At 48.3% G+C, this 23,132-nt stretch overlaps 1 protein-coding gene across 2 annotated transcripts in view; it reads left to right on the top strand.

Annotated features, from left to right (window-relative positions):
- Nucleotides 1-23,132, top strand: part of ABCC1 (ATP binding cassette subfamily C member 1) — a 151,855-nt gene that overhangs the window by 111,525 nt on the left and 17,198 nt on the right. For both annotated transcript variants that reach the window (XM_038762677.1, XM_038762675.1), the window contains 7 exons: nucleotides 7,666-7,750; nucleotides 11,708-11,840; nucleotides 13,390-13,597; nucleotides 15,638-15,948; nucleotides 17,185-17,384; nucleotides 17,771-17,897; nucleotides 22,024-22,125. In XM_038762677.1, the coding sequence (XP_038618605.1) occupies nucleotides 7,666-7,750; nucleotides 11,708-11,840; nucleotides 13,390-13,597; nucleotides 15,638-15,948; nucleotides 17,185-17,384; nucleotides 17,771-17,897; nucleotides 22,024-22,125 (1,166 nt within the window). The remainder of the gene's footprint in view (nucleotides 1-7,665; nucleotides 7,751-11,707; nucleotides 11,841-13,389; nucleotides 13,598-15,637; nucleotides 15,949-17,184; nucleotides 17,385-17,770; nucleotides 17,898-22,023; nucleotides 22,126-23,132) is intronic.

Below are 23,132 nucleotides of genomic sequence, written 5' to 3'. Positions count from 1 at the left end.
ATAAATAAATTACGGTTATGTACGTAAGTGCAGCGGACAAGTGGCGGAGCTGTGATTGGAACCCATGATCTTCCGAGTCCCAGGCCCATGCTGTATCCACTAAGCCACTGGGATGGGAAAGAATTACATTGATGGTTTGCAAACACCTGGCTTGTCCATCTTGTATATATTTATTTTACTTGTCCATAGTTACTACTGTATTTTATTAATGAGGTGCATATAGCTATACTTCTATTTATTCTAACGGTTTTGACACCTGTCTACATGTTTTGTGTTGTTGTCTGCATCCCCCTTCCAGACTGTGAGCCCGTTGTTGGGTAGGGACCATCTCTACGTGTTGCCGACTTGTACTTCCCAAGCGCTTAGTACAGTGCTCCGCACACAGTAAGTGCTCAATAAATATGATTGAATGAATGGATGAATGCTATGGGGTTTAGAGAGGGGTGAGTAATGTTGGTCATGGGTTCTAATCCCGGCTCCCCCACTTCTAGACTGTGAGCCCACTGTTGGGTAGGGACCATCTCTATATGTTGCCAACTTGGACTTCCCAAGCGCTCAGCACAGTGGTCTGCACACAGTAAGCGCTCAATAAATATGAATGAATGAATGACAGGGACTGTGTCCCACCTGTTAGCTTGTATCTATCCCAGCATTCGGTACAGTGCCTGCCACGTAGTAAGCACTGAACAAACGAAAAAATAGTTACATCACAGTGTGATTGACCTTGTTTGACCTCCTAAATTTTCATAAAAAAGAAACCCCATCCTGTTTTACTCTCACCCTGAGAGATCAGGCAAGATTAAGGCTCAGGAGGATGTTTTTCAACCCTGTATTTTTCTGCATTTGCTGTTATTGGTCTTAACTTCTTGTCTAACATCTGTTTCCTTCCTCATTTCAAACCCCGTCATTGGAGAGAAGCAGAATGACCTGGTGGGAAGAGCACGGGGCTGGGAGTAAGAGGACCTGAGTTCTAATCCCAGCTCTGCCACTTGACTGCTGGGTGATCTTGGGCAAGTCACTTCACTTCTCTGTGACTCAGCTGCCTCGTCGGTAAAATGGGGATTAAATCCTACTCCTCCTTACGTGAGGGGGTGATTAAACCGATTGACTCGTATCAACCCTAATGCTTAGAATAGTGCTTGGCACATAGTAAGCACTTAGCAAGTACCATTGGTATTATTATTATTTCTCATTTCCTGCAACAGCTGAAAGCTTCGGTCCCCAGTGAGGTAAATATGGACCTTTTTCCTTCTGAGTCCTGCGTTCTCCCCAACCCATGTGTGAGTTCTGGGCCATTCGTCTCCTCAGAGACGGTATTTAAGCCAGAGTTACTTTCTGAATTTCGCAGGCTGGTTTTGGCTGAGGAAATCCCAAAATATAGGGAGGTTGCCTGTAGTTCAGTAGTTCAGGCTGACACCCTGGAATCTGCAGGCCCAGAATCAAAGATTTCTCGCCTAAGGATAGACGTCCTCTCAACCGTCTGTAAATGTGGATATGGGACCTTCTCTGCCTATCCAGAGAAAGAGAAGCGGCTTGGCCTGAGAGATCACAGGGCTGGGAGTCAGAGGACCTGGGTTCTAATCCCGACTCTGGCACATGTCTGCCGAGTGACCTTGGGCAAGACACTTAACTCCTCTTTGCCTCGGTTACCTCATTTGTAAAATGAGGATTCAGTCCTACCCATTCCCACTTCGATTTTGAGCCTCACGTGGGACAGGGATTCTGTCCCACCTGATTAACTTGTATCCGCCACAGTACTTAGAATAGTGCTTAACACTAATTAAGACGTTCCGAAATAATGTACTTATTAAGCTTCCAAGCTTCCCCTGGGGGAAGTTTCAAGTCATCATTCTTTGTCAGGAAGTGTTTCCTAGGGCCTAATCTGCTTCCCTTTCACTGTACTGTTAACTTGTTTCCTCTAGTTCACCCTGAGGTAACTGGATTTGCTAAACTGGGTTGTCAGTCAGCCTGAGAGGAACTAACACACCAGCAAACTTGGTGAAACCTCCGTATCACCCATCTAACCAGAAAGCCCTGTTTCAGCATGGGCCCCGGAGGAACTGAAAAAACTTGAATTCATCAAATTGAATCAATCAGCCGATGGCATTTTTTGAGGCACTTGGGAGATAAAGAGCTCTGGGTTGGGTGATGGTCCTGAAAACTCTTGGGCTTTACAGGAACTCAGTGTAGCTTATTCTCTGAGAAGATTGCAGTGCCCTAGTGGATACAGCAAGGGCCTGGGAATCAGAAGGACCTGGGTTCTAATCCCATAGTTGCCACTTCATTCATTCATTCAATCGTATTTATTGAGCGCTTACTGTGTGCACATCACTGTACTGAGCGCTTGGGAAGTACAAGTTGGCAACATATAGAGACTGTCCGTATCCAACAACGGGCTCACAGTCTGGAAGGGGGAGACAGACAGCAAAACATGTGGACAGTTGTCAAGTCGTCAGAACTATCGGCTGTGTGATCTTGGGCAAATCACTTCTCGTCTCTAGGCCTCAGTGACCTCATCTGTAAAATGGGGATTTAAGACTGTGAGCCCCATGTGGGTCATGGCCTGTGCCCAATCTGATTAGCTTGTATCTACCCCAATGCTTTGTATGGTGCCTGGGCATTGTTGGCAGTCATTTCTACCGGGTGTGAAAAAGGTGCTAACCTTTTGTTGTCCTGGGTTTCCATGTAAATTGGGTAATTAAAATACCATCCATCACCCCAGCTGCACCCAACTGTTTCCATCTTTACAGTCAAGCTCCAGTTATCCATAACAACTCACTCAGTGAAGCCAGCCTCTCCCCTTGTTCTTTGTGTTTAGAATGGTCCGTGCGTTGATCCTGATTAAGGGATTGTTACAATTCAGGGAGAACTCTGCTCTGGTGAGCTATAAGTGTGACAAATTGTGTGTCAGGAAGGCCCAAAGAGGGCTGGTGGGAATCGTTTAGGTTTCTTCAGGCCCCACCCCGAAGCTCAGTCCATCCTGAGTCTAGATTGTAAGCTTGTTGTGGGCAGGGAACAAGTCTGTGGTATTGTTCTCTCAGAAGCACACAGAAAGCACTCAGTAAGTACCCCTGATTGAAGGAATTTCTCATAAAAAACAGTGGCAATCGGGAGTGTTCCAGGTTTCCCTTGGAGGCTGAAAACAGGAGTTCCGCTAAGGGTAGAGAGATTCCCAAGAGGGAGGAGCCCGGACTGGGCCAGAGAAACGGAAGCATCCGCAAGGAGAAATGGAAGAGCTCCCAAGGCATGGGGGTGAATTTGGATTTCAGGCTGGGCTCTTTCTGTGTGACACATGGGGCTCTGCGAACTGACCCTCCGCGCTCTCATCTGGCGGTGAAAGATCTCCCATCCGGGGCAGGGCGTCTGGTCCAGTTGGAGTCCATCCTGATTGAGTGAGAGATAGTGGATGTGAGAGTGCTTTGAAACAAAAAAACACGGTGAAGGCACAAGGGAGCAAAACGCAAAAGCAAGGAGAGGAAAAGGAGAGATAGCTTCCCGTGTGACCTTGAGCAAGTCACTTTACTTCTGGGCCTAAGTTTCCTCATCTGTAGCATGGGGATTCAACGCCTATGTCTCACGTCTTAGACCTTGAGTCTTGTGTGTGATAAGGACTGTGTTGCATCTGGTTATCGTATATTCATTCATTCATTCCATCGTATTTATTGAGCACTTACTGTGGGCAGAGCACTGTACTAAGCGCTTGGGAAGTACAAGTTGGGATCTAACACAGCACATAGCACTGTGCTTGAAATAGAATAAGTGCTTAACCAATACTTATTATAATTATTGTTAGTTGAGGGAAGCTTTCCCTGCCAGGAAAATATCTCTTCATATGTGGAATTGCAGCAATAACATTCTTTGGATATAGAACTCTGTCATTCATGGATATAACCATTGTCATATCAATCAATCAATCAATCAATCAATCGTATTTATTGAGCGCTTACTGTGTGCAGAGCACTGTACTAAGCGCTTGGGAAGTACAAGTTGGCAACACATGTGGAAGTCATATGACTTCCATGTATGTGTGTGTGTGCATATTTATATTTACATATATTAAATATACATCTATTTATATTGCTAAATCTATCAACATAGATATATGAATAGATACATAATAATGATGGTATTTGTTAAGCGCTTACTATGTGCAAAGCACTGTTCTAAGCGCTGAGGGGGTACACGGTGATCAGGTTGTCCCATGTGGGGCTCACAGTCTCAATCCCCATTTTACAGATGAGGTAACTGAGGCACAGAGGTTAAGTGAGGTTAGAGGTTAGAGAAGCAGCGTGGCTCAGTGGAAAGGGCACGGGCTTTGGAGTCAGAGGTCGTGGGTTCAAATCCCGGCTCCGCCACTTGTCAGCTGTGTGACTTTGGGCAAGTCACTTCACTTCTCTGGGCCTCAGTTCCCTCATCTGTAAAATGGGGATTATGATTGTGAGCCTCAAGTGGGACAACCTGATCACCTTGTAACCTCCCCAGCGCTTAGAACAGTGCTTTGCACGTAGTAAGTGCTTAATAAATGCCATTATTGTTATAATTATTATTAAGTGAAAGTCACACAGCTGACAAGTGGCGGAGCAAGGATTAGAATCCATGACCTCTGACTCCGAAGTCCGGGCTCTTTCCCCTGAGCCACGCTGCTTCTCCGTAAATATCTTTATACACGCACACCTGGGAAAAGCTACCATAAGGAAATTATAACTATTTCATCTTTTCCCCTCCCCTTGTCTCCGCTGCCATGGAAGCACAGATGTGAAGAAAGAAGGTGTGTATAAATATATCTGGTCTAAGTCTTGCGCTGCCAAGATAGCGACCCTGCCCGGAGTATGTTCTTTTGATCAAAGTGTTTGTTCTCCCAGGGGTGGAGGGGCAGGGAGCAGCGTGACTCAGTGGAAAGAGCCCGGGCTTTGGAGTCAGAGGTCATGGGTTCGAATCCCGGCTCCGCCACATGTCTGCTGTGTGACCCTGGGCAAGTCACTTAAGTTCTCTGAGCCTCAGTTACCTCATCTGTAAAATGGGGATTGACTGTGAGCCCCACATGGGACAACCTGATCACGTTATTTCCCCCCAGCGCTTAGAACAGTGCTTTGCACATAGTAAGCGCTGAACAAATGCCATCATTATTATTATTATGAGGTGAAGTGGCCACTGGGCCAGGAAGGAAAAGCTAGGCTCGGTGGCATTTTGGGGGATAATAGTAATTATAATGATGGTATTTGTTAAGCGCTTACTGTGTGCAAAGCACTGTTCTAAGTGCTGGGGAGGTTACAAGGTGATCAGGTTGTCCCACGGGGGGCTCACAGTTTTAATCCTGATTTTACAGATGAGGTAAATGAGGCACAAAGAAGTGAAGTGACTTGCCCAAAGTCACACAGCTGACAATTGGCGGAGCCGGGATTTGAACCCACGACCCCTGATTCCAAAGCCCAGGCCCTTTCCTCTGAGCCGGCACAGTCAGGCACACCGCCGCTTTCTTAGGCATTCAGATCGGGTTCCCGAAGAAAACCTCCAATTTGACTTTTCCTTTTGGCTCGCGTGACTTCACCGGCAATCAGCCGATGGAAGAGGAGGAAGTTCGGTGTGCTGCTCGGGTTAGGTACTGCTCTGCTCATAGTTTGAGGCCTTAGATTTGTTTGAACTGTAAGGCGCATGACGGAGCAAGGGTTTGCTGAGACTCCGCCTAAATGGTGGAAAATAACAGCCCGACCGATGACCGCATGACGAGAGTCAGTGTTATTTTGGGCCCGAAGCATCATCCTTCTCGACAGTGTGGCCTAGGAGATGGAACACAGGCCAGGGTTCAGAAGGAGCTGGGTTCTAATCCCGGCCCTGCCACTTGTCTGCTGTGTGGCCTTGGGCAAGTCGCTTCACTTCTCTGGGCCTCAGTTCCCTCATCTGTCAAGTGGGGAGCAAGATTGGAAGTCCCACAAGGGGCATGGCGTGCGTCCTACCTGAAGAACAGTGCTTGGCACGTCGTAAGCACTTAACAAATGTTATGTTGCCAACTTGTTCTTCCCAAGCGCTTAAGCGCTCAATAAATACAATTGAATGAATGAATGAATGAATGAATGAATAAACAAATACCATCATCATTATCAGTCGCTTGTCTCTATCCCAGTGCCTGGCACACAGTAAGCGCTCGACAGATGCCGTTATTATTGTTGTTATTATCGCCATCATCATCTCTAAAGCCCTGCTGGATTTGGCTAAACACTTCCCGCCGGCTGTTTTTTCAGTCATCAAATCGGGTTTTGGGGAAAGTGAGATGAGGGACGGGACGGAACCGGGTTCAATTCCCTCCTGTGGATTCTTTCCCGGCAATTAGTTCAGTGCTCTGCACACAGTAAGTTCTTAATAATGCTATTACTACGACCGGCGTTGTCAGCCCTGTTTTCTACCGAAGCCCCCGAAGTGCTTGCTGAGCCCACTTTTTAGACTGTGAGCCCACTGTTGGGTAGGGACTGTCTCTGTATGTTGCCAATTTGTACTTCCCAAGCGCTTAGTACAGTGCTCTGCACATAGTAAGCGCTCAATAAATACGATTGATGATGATGATAATGGAGTGGGTGAGTTATGGAGGACTGGGGGAGGATGTAATTTAATAGGAAGATGAGAAGGGGTGGTCTTTAATGCAGAGCGACTGTTCCCTCTCTTCTCTTCCCTTCCCTGGTTCTACCCAGTGTCTTGGTCACATCCTCACCTTCGTGTGATCATTTGAACCCATGACCTGATTCCAAAGCCCGCGCTCTTCATCTGATCATACAAGCCTGTCAGTCTTTCCCAAGGCCGTGTCTCCACGGACAGACAAAGTCAGTTGGAGGGGGATTAAGGAAACGAACAGATTTAAATCCACATGCGGTGGCATCCACCTGACAGTGTCACTGTTGTTTAGTGGATAGAGCGCTGGCTTGGGAGTCCGAAGGACCCGGGTTCTAATCCCGGCCCTGCCACGTGTCTTCTGTGTGACTGTGAGCAAGTCATTTTACTTCTCCGAGCCTCAGTGACCTCATCTGGAAAATGGAAATTAAGACTGTGAGCCGTCTGTGGGACAGGGACTGTGTCCAAACTGATCTACCTCAGTGCTTAGAACAGTGCTTGGCACATTGCTTAACAAGTACCCTATTATTATTATGATTAATAAGGCACATTTTAAATGCTTAACAAGTACCCTATTATTATTATTATTATTAAATTAACCCGGTCCCAGGAGCCCCTTTGGTATGGCAGCTTGGAAGCCGTTTTCACGTTTTCCCCTACCAGATTTCACTTTCCGGCAGAATAACTGTTCCAGAGGGTGGATTGTGAGCCCACTGCTGGGAGGGACCATCCCTATATGTTGCCAACTTGTACTTCCCAAGCGCTTAGTACAGTGCTCTGCACACAGTAAGCGCTCAATAAATACGATTGAATGAATGAATGAATTTAAATCCACTTACCCATCTCTGTCAGCCTCAAAAACCTCGCCCTTTTTTTTGTTTTAACGCCTGTTTTCCGATCCATTTGTAACAGTCATATCCCATTTCGATCCCGGTCCAGATCTCAGTTTTATCCCAGTGAGCTAGTTGTCTGCGGGATGTGTAGACACAGCCCAAGGAAACTCTTTGACTTGGAATTTGTGAGTCTTCGGCTCCTTTCAGCCCTTGCCCTCTGATTGACTTACAGAAACCAACAGCCCGGGAGTGAAAGAAGTGAAACCGATGGAAAATGGGGTCCTTGTGATGGAAGGCTCCGGGAAGCAGTTGAATAGGTAAGGGATGAGTGAGGAGGAGGAGGACTATTTATTGAGCACCCACTTGGTGCAGTGCACTGTGCTGGGCTCTTGGTAAGTACAAAATAAAGAAGCGGCGCATCCCCTACCCACAAACAGCTTATATTTTAATGGGTTGGGCATGTGTGCATCTGCCCGTGTGAATCTGTATAGCGAGATTCCCTCGATCGATTCTCACCCACTCAGTTTTGTGGATTCAGGGAAGCAGCGTGGCTCAGTGGAAAGAGCCGGGGCTTTGGAGTCAGAGGTCGTGGGTTCAAATCTTGGCCCCGCCACTTGTCAGCTCTGTGACTTTGGGCAAGTCGCTTCACTTCTCTGGGCCTCAGTTACCTCACCTGTAAAAATGGGGATTAAAACCGTGAGCCCCCCGTGGGACAACCTGATCGCCTTGGAACCTCCCCAGCGCTTAGAACAGTGCTTTGCACCTAGTAAGCGCTTAATAAATACCATCATCATTATTATTATTGTTATTATTACTATTTTCCCACCGAGCAGTGGGGCTGGGAGGCTCGCGTTATCCTGCCAGACCCTCGGACGACCAAAAAAGTCATCGATTCCAAGTCCTCGGGCCTCCCCCTGATGTTTTCGGCGGAATCGACCTCTTACAGCTTCACACTCACTGAGCTGCCATGAGCAAATGCCCTCTGCCAGATGGTAGAGTTTACGGACAATCCGTTGAACTGTAATCAGTCCCCTTCTCTCTCCTGACGCCAGGAGAAGATGGTGTGATTTTTAAAATTGGAGTCGGCCGTGAAGAATATCCGGCCCTTTCAGTATCCCCTCCTTATCCCCGTTTCTCCCTCTCTTCCCCTCCTGCTCCTCCCTGGCTTGGGAAAAGGCTGAAGGGGGGAGCCCTGGGAATTCCGGGATTGGAGATGGAGTTACCTGAAAATTTGCTGTGCAGTCCGGGGCAGTATAGCTCTCTCCGTTCTTTGAGCCACGGGCTTGGCTTTCCTGCCTCACACTCCGAACTTGTCCCTCCCCTCCTGGCCGGCTTGGCACCCATAACTGGTGCTGCCATTTTTCTTATCGTTAATTTGTTTTTGACCCAGCAACCATGCTGTCACTATTTCCTTTCCCTTCCCGGGCTGGCAGCCCCTTCCTCCTTCATTGGCCACAGTTAGGGGAAGAGCGATGGTGGAAGTCAGTCCATCAGTCATATTTATTGAGCGCTTGCCATGCATAGACCGCTGTACTAAGCAATTAGAAGAGTACTATATAACGGACACATTCCCTGCCCACAACGAGTTCACAGTCTAGAGGAAGCAAGTGGCGGACAAGGCTTGGGTTCGAAATGTCACTTCCTGTCATCCCCTCCGCCCCCCCGCCTCTAATTGACCCCTGGCCCACATCCTTCCCCCGGCCTGAAATGCCCTCCCTCCACACCTCCACCAAGCTAGCTCTCTTCCTCCCTTCAAAGCCCTACTGAGGGCTCACCTCCTCCAGGAGGCCTTCCCACACTGAACCCCCTTTTCCCTCTCCTTCCCATCGCTCCCCTCTGTCCTACCTGAGAAGCAGCGTGGCTCAGTGGAAAGAGCACAGGCTTTGGAGTCAGAGGTCATGGATTCGAATCCCGCCACTGCCACGTCTGCTGTAGGACCTTGGGCGAGTCACTTAACTTCTCTGAGCCTCAGTTACCTCATCTGTAAAATGGGGATTTAGACTGTGCGCCCCATGTGGGACATCTTGATCCCATTGTATTCCCCCCCCCAGCACTTAGAACAGTGCTTTGCACTTAGTAAGCACTTAACAAATGCCACTATTATTATTATTATTACCTCCTTCCCCTCCACACAGCAGTTGTATATATTTGTACATATTTATTACTCTATTTATTTTACTTGTACATATTTACTACTCTATTTTATTAATGATGTGCATATAGCTATAACTTTATTTATTCTGATGGTTCTGACACCTGTCTACATGTTTCGTTTTGTTGTCTGTCTCCCCCTTCTAGACTGTGAGCCCGTTGTGGGGTAGGGACTGTCTCTATATGTTAATAATAATAATAATAATAATAATAATAATAATAATAATAATAATAATGATGATAGCACTTGTTAAGCGCTTACTATGTGCAAAGCACTGTTCTAAGCTCTGGGGGGGATACAAGGTGATCAGGGTGTCCCACGTGGGGCTCACAGTCTTCATCCCCATTTTGCAGATGAGGGAACTGAGGTTCCGAGAAGTGAAGTGACTTGCCCAAGGTCACACAGCAGACATGCGGTAGAGTTGGGATGCGAACCCACGACCTCTGACTCCAAAGCCGGGGCTCTTTCCACTGAGCCACACTGCTTACGTATGTTGCCAACTTCCCAAGCGCTCAGTACAGTGCTCTGCACGTAGCGCTCGATAAATGCAATTGAATCATCATCAATCGTATTTATTGAGCGCTTACTATGTGCAGAGCACTGTACTAAGCGCTTGGGAAGTACAAATTGGCAACATATAGAGACAGTCCCTACCCAGCAGTGGGCTCACAGTCTAAAAGAATGAATGAATGAATGAATGAATGAATGAATGTGTTCCCATCACTCCAGCTGGGGCAGTCTCAGGAGGAGGGGCTGCAATCCAGGGAACAGGTGCATCAGCGGTAGCAGTAATGATGAGGCTGCTAAGTTTGAAAAAATAAAAACCAGCGAGTTGGAAGGAAGCAGGGGCCCACTGTGGGTGCCAGGCTGTCTGGAGTTTTGGTGTTGGGATGTTGGAGTGGTGACCCAGAAAACTATCTGATGGGGGAGAGGAGGATGTGGATGTGTCTGATTGTCTAGACTGTGAGCCTATCGTTGGGTACGGATTGTCTCAATTTGTTGCCGAATTGTACTTTCCAAGCTCTTAGTACAGTGCTCCTCCTCACCCTGGGCTTCAAGGCTGTCCATCCCCTCGCCCCCTCCTACCTCACCTCCCTTCTCTCCTTCTCCAGCCCAGCCCGCACCCTCCGCTCCTCCACCACTAATCTCCTCACTGTACCTCGCTCTCGCCTCTCCCGCCATCGACCCCCGGCCCACGTCATCCCCCGGGCCTGGAATGCCCTCCCTCTGCCCATCCGCCAAGCTAGCTCTCTTCCTCCCTTCAAGGCCCTACTGAGAGCTCACCTCCTCCACACTGAGCCCCCTCCTTCTTCTCCCCCTCCTCCCCCCTCCATCCCCCCTGCCTTACCTCCTTCCCTTCTCCACAGCGCCTGTATATATGTGTATATGTTTGTACATATTTATTACTCTGTTTATTTTACTTGTACATATTTATTCTATTGTATTTTGTTAATATGTTTTGTTTTGTTCTCTGTCTCCCCCTTCTAGACTGTGAGCCCGCTGTTGGGTAGGGAAGGGTAGGGACCGTCTCCATATGTTGCCAACTTGGACTTCCCAAGCGCTTAGTACAGTGCTCTGCACACAGTAAGCGCTCAATAAATACGATTGACTAACTGAATGAATGAAAGGAAGTGCTTAATACGATTGAAAGAATGAATGAGCCATCTTAAGGTCCCGGGGTCTTGTAGGGGTGGCATTTAAATCCCAGCCCAACTTTCAGTCCAGCCTCTAAATGTAGATTGTCAGTGTCACCGATTAAATTGTGGGCTCCTTGGAGATAGGGAATGGGTGATTGGGGCTTAGGGCCGTGCTTCACAGGCAGTAAGACTCTCAGTGAATGCCGTCGATTCATTGAAGGTCTCAAGAGCAGGCGCTAGGGTGGTTTCTCTGTCTCCCCCTTCTAGACTGTGAGGGACTGTATTTGTTGCCAATTTTACTTCCCAAGCGCTTAGTACAGTGCTCTGCACACAGTAAGCGCTCAATAAATACAATTGAATGAATGAATGAATGAATGGTTTGTGGTGAGGGAGAGCTCCGAATGGAGGGAGCCGAACGGAAACTCCAGTGTCTCGGGTGCGGGTGTCCCGGAGAAGACTGGACAGTCTGTTTGTTGCTTCCCTAGGCAGCTCAGCAACTCTTCCACGTACAGCTCGGACACAGGAAAGCACCAAACCAGCACGGGAGAGCTGCACAAAGCAGAAACCGACAAGAACGCTTGGAAGCTGATGGAGGCCGACAAAGCCAAGACTGGACAGGTGAGGCTCGGGGAGATCGCCCCAGCCCTCCTCGCACTCACTTCCAGGTCAAGAAGGCCCCGGACCTTTGACCCCTCTGACAGTAGAGCCAGCTCTGGGTTATCCGTGTCTGTGCCTTCCCAAACGCTTTGTTTAGTGCTTTGCACTCAGTAAATGCTCAATAAGTACGATTGAGCGAATGAATTTGTAGGGAACTGGGCTTGGCAGGAAGCAGGCGCTTTAATAGCGCTCGTGGGTGGTGTGGAGGCAGGCGTGTGAGTAGATCCTGAAGCTTAACTCAATCAATCAATCAATCAATCAGTCGTATTTATTGAGCGCTTACTGTGTGCAGAGCACTGTACTAAGCACTTGGGAAGTACAAGCTGGCAACATATAGAAACAGTCCCTACCCAACAGTGGGCTCACAGTCTAGAAGGGGGAGACAGAGAACAAAGCTAAACATACTAACAAAATCAAATAAATAGAATAGATATGTACATTAACTCATTGTGGGTGGGGAATGTGTTAACTAATTCTGTTGTATTGTACTTTCCCCAGCGCTTAGTACACATAGTAAGCCCTCAACAATTAGCATTGATTGACTGTAGCCAGCCAGTCGTATTTATTGAGCCCTTACTTTGTGCAGAGCACTGTACTAAGCACTAGGGAGAGTACAATATAACAATAAAAAGACACGTTCCCTGCCCACATCGAGCTTACAGTCTAGCGGGGGAGAGAGGCATTAATATAAATAAATCTATTGTAGCGGTTCTCACTTAACCCCTGTCTTTGATAATAAATAGTAGTGATGGTATTTGTTACACGCTTACTATGTGCAAAGCACTGTTCTAAGCACTGGGGAGGTTACAAGGTGATCAGGTTGCCCCACGGGGGGCTCACAGTTTTAATCCCCATTTTTACAGGTGAGGTACCTGAGGCCCAGAGAAGTGAAGCAACTTGCCCAAAGTCACAGAGCTGACAAGTGGCGGAGGCGGGATTTGAACCCACGACTTCTGACTCCAAAGCCCGGGCTCTTTCCACTGAGCCACACCGCTTCTCTGTCTTTGATTGTTTCCTTTCCTCCTGAGTCTGGTGTTCGCCCTGGCTCTTCCCTGATAATGATGGTGTTTGTTAAGCGCTTATTATACGTCAAACACTGTTCTAAGCGCAAGGGTAGATCATCATCATCATCAATCGTATTTATTGAGTGCTTACTGTGTGCAGAGCACTGTACTAAGCGCTTGGGAAGTACAAGTTGGCAACATATAGAGACAGAGACAGTGGGCTCACAGTCTAAAAGATCCAAGTCGATCAGGTCGGACACAGTCCAGGCCCCACGGGAGGATCACAGTTTTCCCCATTTTTCAGAGGCGGGAACCGAGGCACCGAGAAGTTAAGTGACATGCCCACGGTCACGTAGCAGAACAGGATTAGAACCCAGTTCCTTCCGACTCCCAGGGCCGTGCTCTAACCACCAGGCCATGCTGCTTCCTAGGCTTGCCGGTGTGCGGGGAGGGCGAACAGTGGCTGCCGTTGGTGTAAAGTGACTTTTCTCCCCTTGTGTTTTCAGGTAAAGCTGTCGGTGTACTGGGAATATATGAAAGCTATCGGCCTTTTTATCTCTTTTCTGAGCATCTTCCTTTTTATATGTAATCATGTAGCCGCCCTGGCTTCCAACTACTGGCTCAGTTTATGGACTGACGACCCTGTGGTCAATGGGACTCAGCAGTACACAGACGTCAGGCTGGGCGTCTACGGAGCACTGGGCATTTCGCAAGGTGCGTTGGCGCCCGCGGGCTCTCACCCCCAAATACATGAGGGTGCTTCTGTGCTCCCCAGGAATCGAAGGACCCCGGTGGGACAGGAGCTCGATTTAGTTTCTGGAGCCAGGAAAGAAGAAGAATCTGCTTCATTCTAACCAGCTTCCCCACATCTCCCCATTTTTACAGATGAGGAAAGGGAGGTTTAGAGAATATCCTACGGAGGAGTTTTTTTTTAATTTTATGGTATTCTGTAAGCACTTACCACGTTCCAGGAACTGAACTAAGCGCTGGGGTAGATACAAGCTACCGAGAGGGACGCAGCTCATGCCCCACACGGGGCTCAGTCTTCATCCCCATTTTGCAGATGAGGAAAATGAGGCCCAGAGAAGTGAAGAGACTTGCCCAGGTTCACACAGCGGACAAGTGGCGGGGCCACTTCACTCCCACTCCCGATTCATCCACTTGGCCACGCTACTTCTCTAGTTGGAAGAATTAGAGATAATTAATGGCAGATTGCTACAAGAAGTAATAATTGTGATGTATTTTAAGTGTTTACGTATGTGCCAGGCACAATTCTAAGCGCTGGGGTAAATACAAGCTAATCGGGTTGGGCACAGTCTCTGCCCCATGTAGGGCTCAGTCTTAATCCCCATTTGAAAGATGAGGGGACTGAGGCCCAGAGAAGTGAAATGACTCGACCAAGGTCACCCAGCAGACAAGTGGCAGAGCCAGAATTAGAACCCAGGTCCTTCTGACTGACTAGGCCACACTGCTTCTCTAGTCCACCCACCTCCCAGTTTGACACTGTCAGCTTCCACCATGCTTTTTCTCTGAGCCACTGGCAATGAGAAGCGACGTCTTCAGAGTACACAGTAAGCGCTCAGTACATACGATTGAATAAATGAATGTTCTTGTAGGACTTTGATGTCTTTTGTCATAGCAGGCCTATCAGAATTCCCGTAGGTGGGTCTTGTTCAGAATGGCCAAAGGAAGAGACTCTCAGGAGTTGAACAATAGATTCCCCTCCCTCAGACTGTGAGCTCCATGTGGGACATTTGATTATCTTGTCTCTTCCCCAGCTCTTAGTAGAAAGTGCTTAACAGTTGCCATTAAAAGAGGAAAAATAGAGGCATCGAAGGGACGTGAGCTCGTTACCCTTACAGAACCCCCGATGTGGGAAAGTTGGTGATGTGGACACCAGCTCGGCATTCATTCATTCAATCGTATTTATTGAGCGCTTACTGTGTGCAGAGCACTGTACTAAACGCCTGGGAAGTACAAGTCAGGAACATCTAGAGACGGTCCCTACCCAACAACCGGCTCACGGAGAAGCAGCGTGGCTCAGCGGAAAGAGCCCGGGCTTTGGAGTCAGAGGTCATGGGTTCAAATGCCGGCTCCGCCAATTGTCAGCTGTGTGACTTTGGGCAAGTCACTTCACTTCTCTGGGCCTCAGTTCCCTCATCTGTAGAATGGGGATTGACTGTAAGCCCTCGGTGGGACAACCTGATCGCCTCGTAACCTCCCCAGCGCTTGGAACTTTTAGACTGTGAGCCCACTGTCTTTTAGACTGTGAGCCCGCTGTTGGGTAGGGACTGTCTCTATATGTTGCCAACTTGTACTTCCCAAGCGCTTAGTACAGTGCTCTGCACACAGTAAGCGCTCAATAAATACGATTGATTGATTGATTGGAACAGTGCTTTGCACATAGTAAGCGCTTAATAAATGCCATTATTAGTAGGGGGAGACGGACAACAAAGCAAAACATGTAGACAGGTGTCAAAATCGTCAGAACAAATAGAATTCTAGCTAGATGCACATCATTAACAAAATAAATAGAATAGTAAATATGTCCAAGTAAAATAAATAGAGTAATCAATCTGTACAAATATATACAAGTGCTGTGGGGAGGGGAAGGAGGAGAGGAAAAAGGGGGCTCAAGTCACAGCGAGTCAGGGCTGAGAACTCAGATCCCCGCCCACCTTGGTCCCCAGACCAGGCTCAGGCCCCCGTAGTTGGTCCTCCAGGCCTCGTCTCTAACAGTGCTCCGTGTCCTAGGTATCGCTGTGTGCGGCTACTCGATAGCCGTGTCGATCGGGGGCATCTACGCCTCCCGGCGCCTACACCTGGACCTCCTCCACAGCGTTCTCCGCTCCCCCATGAGCTTCTTTGAGCGCACACCCAGCGGGAACCTGGTGAATCGGTTCGCTAAGGAGCTGGACACTGTGGATTCCATGATCCCCCAGATCATCAAGATGTTCATGAGCTCTCTGTTCAATGTCATTGGCGCCTGCATCATCATCCTGCTGGCCACACCCATCGCTGCCGTCATCATCCCGCCCCTGGGGCTGATCTACTTCTTCGTACAGGTGGGAAGCAAGACCGAGCTCCAGCCTGGCCTGGAATTCCTCCCTCCTCCCCTTCTGTCTTCTCTTCTTCCGCCTCCTCTTCCCCCCCTCATCTTCCCTCCCCTTCCTCCCTCCTCACTCTTTTTTGGTGGTATTTTTTAAGTGCTTACTCTGTGTTGTAAGTGCTGGGGTAAGTGCAAGTCTATCAGGCCGACTACAGTTCCTGTCCCAAAGGGGACTCACAGTCGAAGTAGGCGGGGCAACGGGTATTAAACTCCCATTTTGCAGTTGAGGAAACCGAGGCACAGAGGAGTGAAGTGACTTGCCGGAGCTATCACAGCAGGCAGGTGGCAGAGCAGATATTAGAATCCAGGTCCTCTGGCTCTCAGGCTTGTGCTTTATTCACTAGACCAAGCCACTTCCTCCATCCCGGCTCTGGCAACTGTCAGCTGTGTGACTTTGGGCAAGTCACTTCTCTGTGCCTCAGTTACCTCATCTGGAAAATGGGGATTAAGACTGTGAGCCCTACGTGGGACAACCTGATCACCTTGTATCCCCCCTCAGTGCTTAAAATAGTGCTTATATATGTATATATGCTTGTACATATTTATTACTCTGTTTGATTTGTACATATTCATTCTATTTATTTTATTTTGCTAATATGTTTTGTTTTGTTCTCTGTCTCCCCCTTCTAGACTGTGAGCCCACTGTTGGGTAGGGACTGTCTCTATATGTTGCCAACTTGTACTTCCCAAGCACTTAGTACAGTGCTCTGCGCACCGTAAGCGCTCAATAAATACGATTGAATGAATGAATGAATGCTTTGCACATAGTAAGCGCTTAATATATACTATCGTTATTATTATTATTATTATCCTCCCTCCTCTCCTCTCCCTTCTACGCCCCTACCCCTTCCTCGGCTCTCAAGGGAACCGATAATTTTGCCAGAGGCTGGTACCCCCATCACAGGGGGACAGACGGAGGGAGGGAGTGGCTTGACATCTAGAGAATTGTTGTCGTGTTCCGTCTGTGAACTGGGATCGTACCTTAGATCAATCAATCAATCAATCAATCGTATTTATTGAGCGCTTACTGTGTGCAAAGCACCGTATTAAGCGCTTGGGAAGTACAAGTTGGCAACATATAGAGACAGTCCCTACCCAACGGTGGGCTCACAGTCTAGAAGGGGGAGACGACGTCCTGCATTTCTGACGCGGCCCCCTCAGTCACGCTCTGCGGTCGTTCTCGCCCTCCTAGAGGTTTTACGTCACGTCTTCCCGCCAGCTGAAGCGCCTGGAGTCGGTCAGCCGCTCCCCGGTGTACTCGCATTTCAACGAGACCCTCCTGGGCGTCAGTGTCATCCGGGCCTTTGAGGAGCAGAAGCGGTTCATCCAGCAGAGCGACCTGAAGGTGGACGAGAACCAGAAAGCGTACTACCCCAGCATTGTGGCCAACAGGTAAGTGGCCCCCGAGCAGCAGTTAGTTGTAGTCCCGGGCCCTCGCCGGGGGCAAGCTAGGCCAGCACTCGGCACCAGTCCCCCTTGTCAGGCCCGTCTCCCTCTCGCTCTCCCTCTCTCTAACCCTCTGTCTTGCCCGCTCCCTGACAAAGTTTGAAGTGGCAGCCCTGCCTCAGGGCCAGCCCAATTTCAAACCGGGCCGGCCTCTGCCTCATTTTCAGGGAACCGCTTCATTCTGTTCGTCCTGCTCCTCGGCACCCCCAGCCCCCAAGTCACGCCAGGGGAGTTCGGCTCCCTGGATCTCCTGAAGTCCAGTTACAGCCTCGCCCGTTCCAAGAGTCGCGCGTCTCTGCCGGGAAAATGGACGGGGTGTGTTGTTTCTGCAGGTGGTTAGCTGTCCGGTTGGAGTGTGTCGGGAACTGTATCGTCCTCTTTGCAGCCCTGTTCGCCGTGATCTCCAGACACAGCCTGAGCCCGGGCCTGGTTGGCCTCTCTGTGTCCTACTCCCTACAGGTCAGGACTTGGTCCCGGGAAAGGAAAAAGGACACGAAACCTGGGAAAACGAGGAACGTTTGTGGGTGTGTCAGAGTTCCTGGATCCCACTGGGGAAGCCCAATTGTGGGATATTATAACCGTTTATCTTAGATTGGAGGAATTGTAATTGGTGATGATGGTGGCATTTATTAAGCACTTGGTATTGGAGGAGATCCAGGGTTGTGAGATTGGACAGAGAGCAGGCTCCACCTGGGATTCTTAATCTCTCTTTTACGGTTGAGGATCCTGGGACCCTGAGAGGTTAAGCGACTTGCCCAAGGACACATAGCAGGCCAGAGGCAGAGTGGGGACTAGAAATGGGGTCTCCTGGCTTCTGTGTCCATACTTTTTCCACTAGGCCATCCTGTCTGAGTCTTCCTCTTCTCAGTGTTTTTCCTTTGGCCACCGTTTTGCTGATTCTTGGTTCTAGGAGCATGAGAGATGCTTTCTTAATGAAGGAGCCACTTGAAAACAGTTGCATTTCTTTTGTTAGGCTTGATTATAGTGGCACTGCTGCGGGCTCCCAATCGGAGGTGAAGTGCTTGCATCCTGGTGCCCGCTTATCACCTGGAAACAGTCTTCTTGTATCTTAGTTCCTTTGTGCCCTTATGGCCTCTTATCTTCTGCATCACGTTTGCACAGTCACGAGGGATTCCCCCAAAGAATCTTGTATTTTCCAGCCAGCAATCAATCAATGGTACTTACTAAGCATTCACTTTGTGCAGAGTACTGTACTGAGCGCTTGGGGGTGAGTCCAGTGCACTAGAGTTGGTGAGCACGTTCCCTGCCCACAACAATCTTACTGTCTAGAGAGGGAGACAGACATTAATATAAATAAATTACAGTTATATATGTTGCCAGCTTGTACTTCCCAAGCGCTTAGTTCAGTGCTCTGCACACAGTAAGCGCTCAATAAATACAATTGAATGAATGAATGAAGTGCCATAGGGCTGAGGGAGGGGTGAATGAAGGGGGCAAATCCAAGTGCTACCAGCATTTTTCCAATAATAATAATAATAATGATGGCATTTGTTAAGCACTTACTAAGTGCAAAGCAGTGTTCTAAGTGATGGAGGGGGATACAAGGTGATCAGGTTGTCCCACGGGGGGCTCACAGTCTTAATCCCCATTTTTTACAGATGAGGGAACTGAAGCACAGAGAAATTAAGTGACTTGCCCAAGGTCACAGAGCTGACTATTGGTGGAGCCGGGATTTGAACCCATGACCTCTGACTCCCAAGCCCGGGCTCTTTCCATTGAGCCACGCTGCTTCCAATGCCTAAGAAGGGTTCAAGGGTTGAGCTGAAACGTGTGTTCCCATAACACAGGGCTCTACATGTTCCTTTGACTGCTTTGTAAATTCATACAGTCAGTAGTCTAAACAGTTCGAGGCGTGCTGGAATTTCCAGTAAATATACATTCGGGAATGGAGTGTTAAGGCCGGCTCTATGAAGATTGGACGTGTAAAATTCCTTTTAAAGTAATGCAGTGACATTGTTCCCTGATGATCTTATATCCGGGATTTAAAGCTATAGTGAGTGCACTCCTGAGAGTGGCTAAAAGCGGTTGTCTGCAGAACAGCGTGGCAAGACTAAGAGAACTCTCTTCATTTACAGGGTCCCTTTCAAAAGTGTCAACTTTTCCATTTGAGCACAGGGTTGAACTTGGGGGATGGGGATTTTAGGGGAAATGAGGATAGGGAGGAGACGGGTTTCAAAGGGATAAAAGGTCAGAAGGTCGCCACTTTGTTTCTTTTCAGCCCTGGTGGGTCTCAAGTCTTATCACAGAGGTAGAACGAGCAAATCTGGAAGTCTTACTCTATTTATTTTACTTGTACATATTTCTTCTATTTATTTTGTCAGTATGTTTTGTTGTCTGTCTCCCCCTTCTAGACTGTGAGCCTGCTGTTGGGTAGGGACCGTCTCTGTATGTTGCCAACTTGTACTTCCCAAGCGCTTAGTACAGTGTTCTGCACACAGTACGTGCTCAATAAATACAATTGATTGATTGATTGATTGTATCCACCCCAGTGCTTGGCACAGAGTAAGCGCTTGGTAAATATCACAATTATTGCTGCTCCTTCTCCAGGCTCAAGGGGCCACTCGCTGCATCCACGACAGCTAAGTTTTCAGGGTTCCTGTATCCATTCTGTATATAGGCCTCTTCGTCAGAAACCTCAAAGCAAAACATCAGCTGGTCCCTCTGGCTCGGGCTAAGACCCCAGCCTGCCCTCTGTACCAGTATCCTCAAGAGATGAGAGCTCGTTCTATAAGCCAACTTTTTTTTCCTTCTATTTAAGAGTACTGTGATGATGATGATGATAGTATTTTTTATGTGCTCCCTATGTTTCGAGCACTGTTCTAAGCACTGGGATAGATGCAAGCTAATCAATTTTGACCCAGAACCTGTCCCACATGGGGCTCACAGCCTTAATCCCCAGATCTTCAGTGCTTTCAACTGCCCCTTGGAGGAGGTGGGGAGTGTAGTTGAAGGGAAGAGTTTACCCCTAAGTGGGTAAGGGAGCTCATTGGATCCCTGGCCTAAATAATAATTAGAATAATTGTGGTATTTCTTATGCCAGTCACTGACCTAGGCACTGGGGTGGATACCAGCTAATTGGGTTGGAAATAGTCCCTGTCCCACATGGGGCTCACAGCCTCAATCCCCATTTTACAGAGGAGGTAACGGAGGCACGGAGAAGTGAAGTGACTTCCACAAGGTCACCCAGCAGACAGGTGGAGAAGCTGGAACCCGGGACTTCCGATTCCCAGGCCTGTGCTGTATCCACTAGGCCAGGCTGTGGACTGTGGAAGGTTACTAGTTTTATAGAACTATTTGCAGCTCTAGTAGAAGATGGCTTGTGTCCAAATGTAGCCATTCCGCGGAATATATCTGTTTATTGTTATATTGTACTCTCCAAAGCGCCTAGTACAGTTCTCTGCACATAGTAAGCCCTCAGTAAATGTGATTGATTGAATGAATGGATGCAAAGGAATGGAATAGGCTGGACTTGAGGTGTTTCAGGCATTGGGCTGGAATGTTAGGATCTTTCATCTAGCTTCTCCGCTAGGACTTGCCAGTACCTGGGCAACCCCATTGACCCCACAAGCCCCATGGATTTTTGTGGGCCCTCAAACTCGCTTCTGGGCAGCCGCGGTTCTGAGAAGCAGCGTGGCTCAGTGGAAAGAGCCCGGGCTTTGGAGTCAGAGGTCATGGGTTCAAATCCTTGCTCCGCCAACCGTCAGCTGTGTGACTTCGGGCGAGTCACTTCCTGGGCCTCAGTGACCTCGTCTGGAAAATGGGGATGAAAACTGTGAGCCCCCTGTGGGACAACCTGATCACCTTATAACCTCCCCAGCGCTTAAAACAGTGCTTAGCACATAGTAAACGCTTAATAAATGCCACCATTCATTAATTAATTAGCATGGGCCGGCTAGAGTCCCCTGAAGGGTTTGGTCGGAAAGGCTGCCAGAATTTGGGGAGAGAGTTGTCCTGTGGGAATTCTGAGGCAGGAGTCAGCCTGGGCTGAGACTCCCAGGACACCACGCCTTGGAGTGGGTCTCTGGCATTGCCCCAAATTTTGAGTGGAGCCGCGGGACCCAAGGCAGTTAGAGGCCGCCAAGGGATTTGGTGCATTATGCTGGCAGTGCCTGTAGAATTTCTTTTAAGGCACTGCTCTTCCCTGGTACGGGCACAGGCCTAGGAATCAGAAGGACCTGGGTTCTAATCCAGTTCTGGTACTTGTCTGCTGTGTGACCTGAGGCAAGTCTCTTAACTTCCCTGCGCCTTCGTTCCCTCATCTGTAAAATGGGGATTGAGACTGGGAGCCCCATGTGGGACAGAGACTATGTCCAACCCGCTTTGCTTGTATCCACCGCAGGTTCAGTACCTGGCTATAAAGCATCCTGGTTTACTTTCTCCAGAGTTTTTGGAGACGTGTTGGCCCCAGGAAAAATCTTAGACATTTGCTTTGAAATTTCCTTTTCCCCTGCCAGATTTCTGGGGTTATTTCTCCCTGAGGAATTTGAGGGTGGAGATGGTGGCGAGTGGGAGAGCGAAGTACGTGAGTTCGGTAAATTTTCCTTTGGGAAATTTTATTCTGCAGGTGACCGCTTACTTGAACTGGCTTGTGCGCATGTCATCCGAGATGGAGACGAACATCGTCGCTGTGGAGAGGCTCAAGGAGTACTCGGAAACAGAGAAGGAGGTAAAGGGTGTGTGGTGTGTATGTGTGAGAGAGAGAGAGAATGCCAGAGTACGAGAGAGAGAACATGCTGATATTCCCTAGGTATACTTGGAAAAGATCATCTTACCATGAACTAGGGCTGGTAAAATCCTTCAAAGGTCAAGTAATCCATCTCCCTGCCTCCAGAGAGACTGTGCCTGTTAACCACGCAGGGGATTTCTTGTCGTCATCATCATCATCAATCGTATTTATTGAGCGCTTACTGTGTGCAGAGCACTGTACTAAGCACTTGGGAAGTACAAGTTGGCAACATATAGAGACAGTCGCTACCCAACAGTGGGCTCACAGTCTAAAAGGGGGAGACAGAGAACAAAACCAAACATACTAACAAAACAAAATAAATAGAATAGATATGTACAAGTAAAATAAATAAATAAATAGAGTAGTAAATGTTTACAAACATATATACATATAGCACTTTCTCTCTTTCCTCTAGACCGATCTAGATCCCAAGAGTCAAAAGGTAAAAAAATGCCAAAAGAAAATAATTCAGTAGCCCCCCAAACGGGCCTCCGTTAGAAGGCCAGTGGTGTGGGCGTCAGAGTCATGAGGATTCTGGGTTGAGCAGACTGCGTGGAGTCTGATGATTTGCAATGTACACTTCTTGCCCGTAGATCTGGAATCTTAATGCCCCCTGTGGGGATATCTACTGCATCTGAATATAGCACTTGCCTATTATTTTAGTTACCCTTCTGAGACAGTGTAATGCCCTAGAAAGACCTTGCAGCTGATACTCAGACCCGGATTCTAGTTCCACCTCGGCCACTGGCCAGCTCTGCGTCCTGGGGTGACTCAGTGAATCCATCTGGGGCTTAGTTTCTGCTTCTATAAAATGGGAAAAATGGTACCCTCCTCGCCCTACCTCACAGGAATGTTGGGCGGACAAGATGAATTAAGGTGAAAGGGCTTTGAAAAAATGGAACGCCCTAGCAATTTAAAATATTATGTGTGTGCTTTGACATTTGAAC

This window comes from Tachyglossus aculeatus, chromosome 21 (genome assembly GCF_015852505.1).
Source record: "Tachyglossus aculeatus isolate mTacAcu1 chromosome 21, mTacAcu1.pri, whole genome shotgun sequence".
Classification (NCBI taxonomy): Eukaryota; Metazoa; Chordata; class Mammalia; order Monotremata; family Tachyglossidae; genus Tachyglossus; species Tachyglossus aculeatus.
This window is presented reverse-complemented; position numbering and strand designations above follow the sequence as displayed.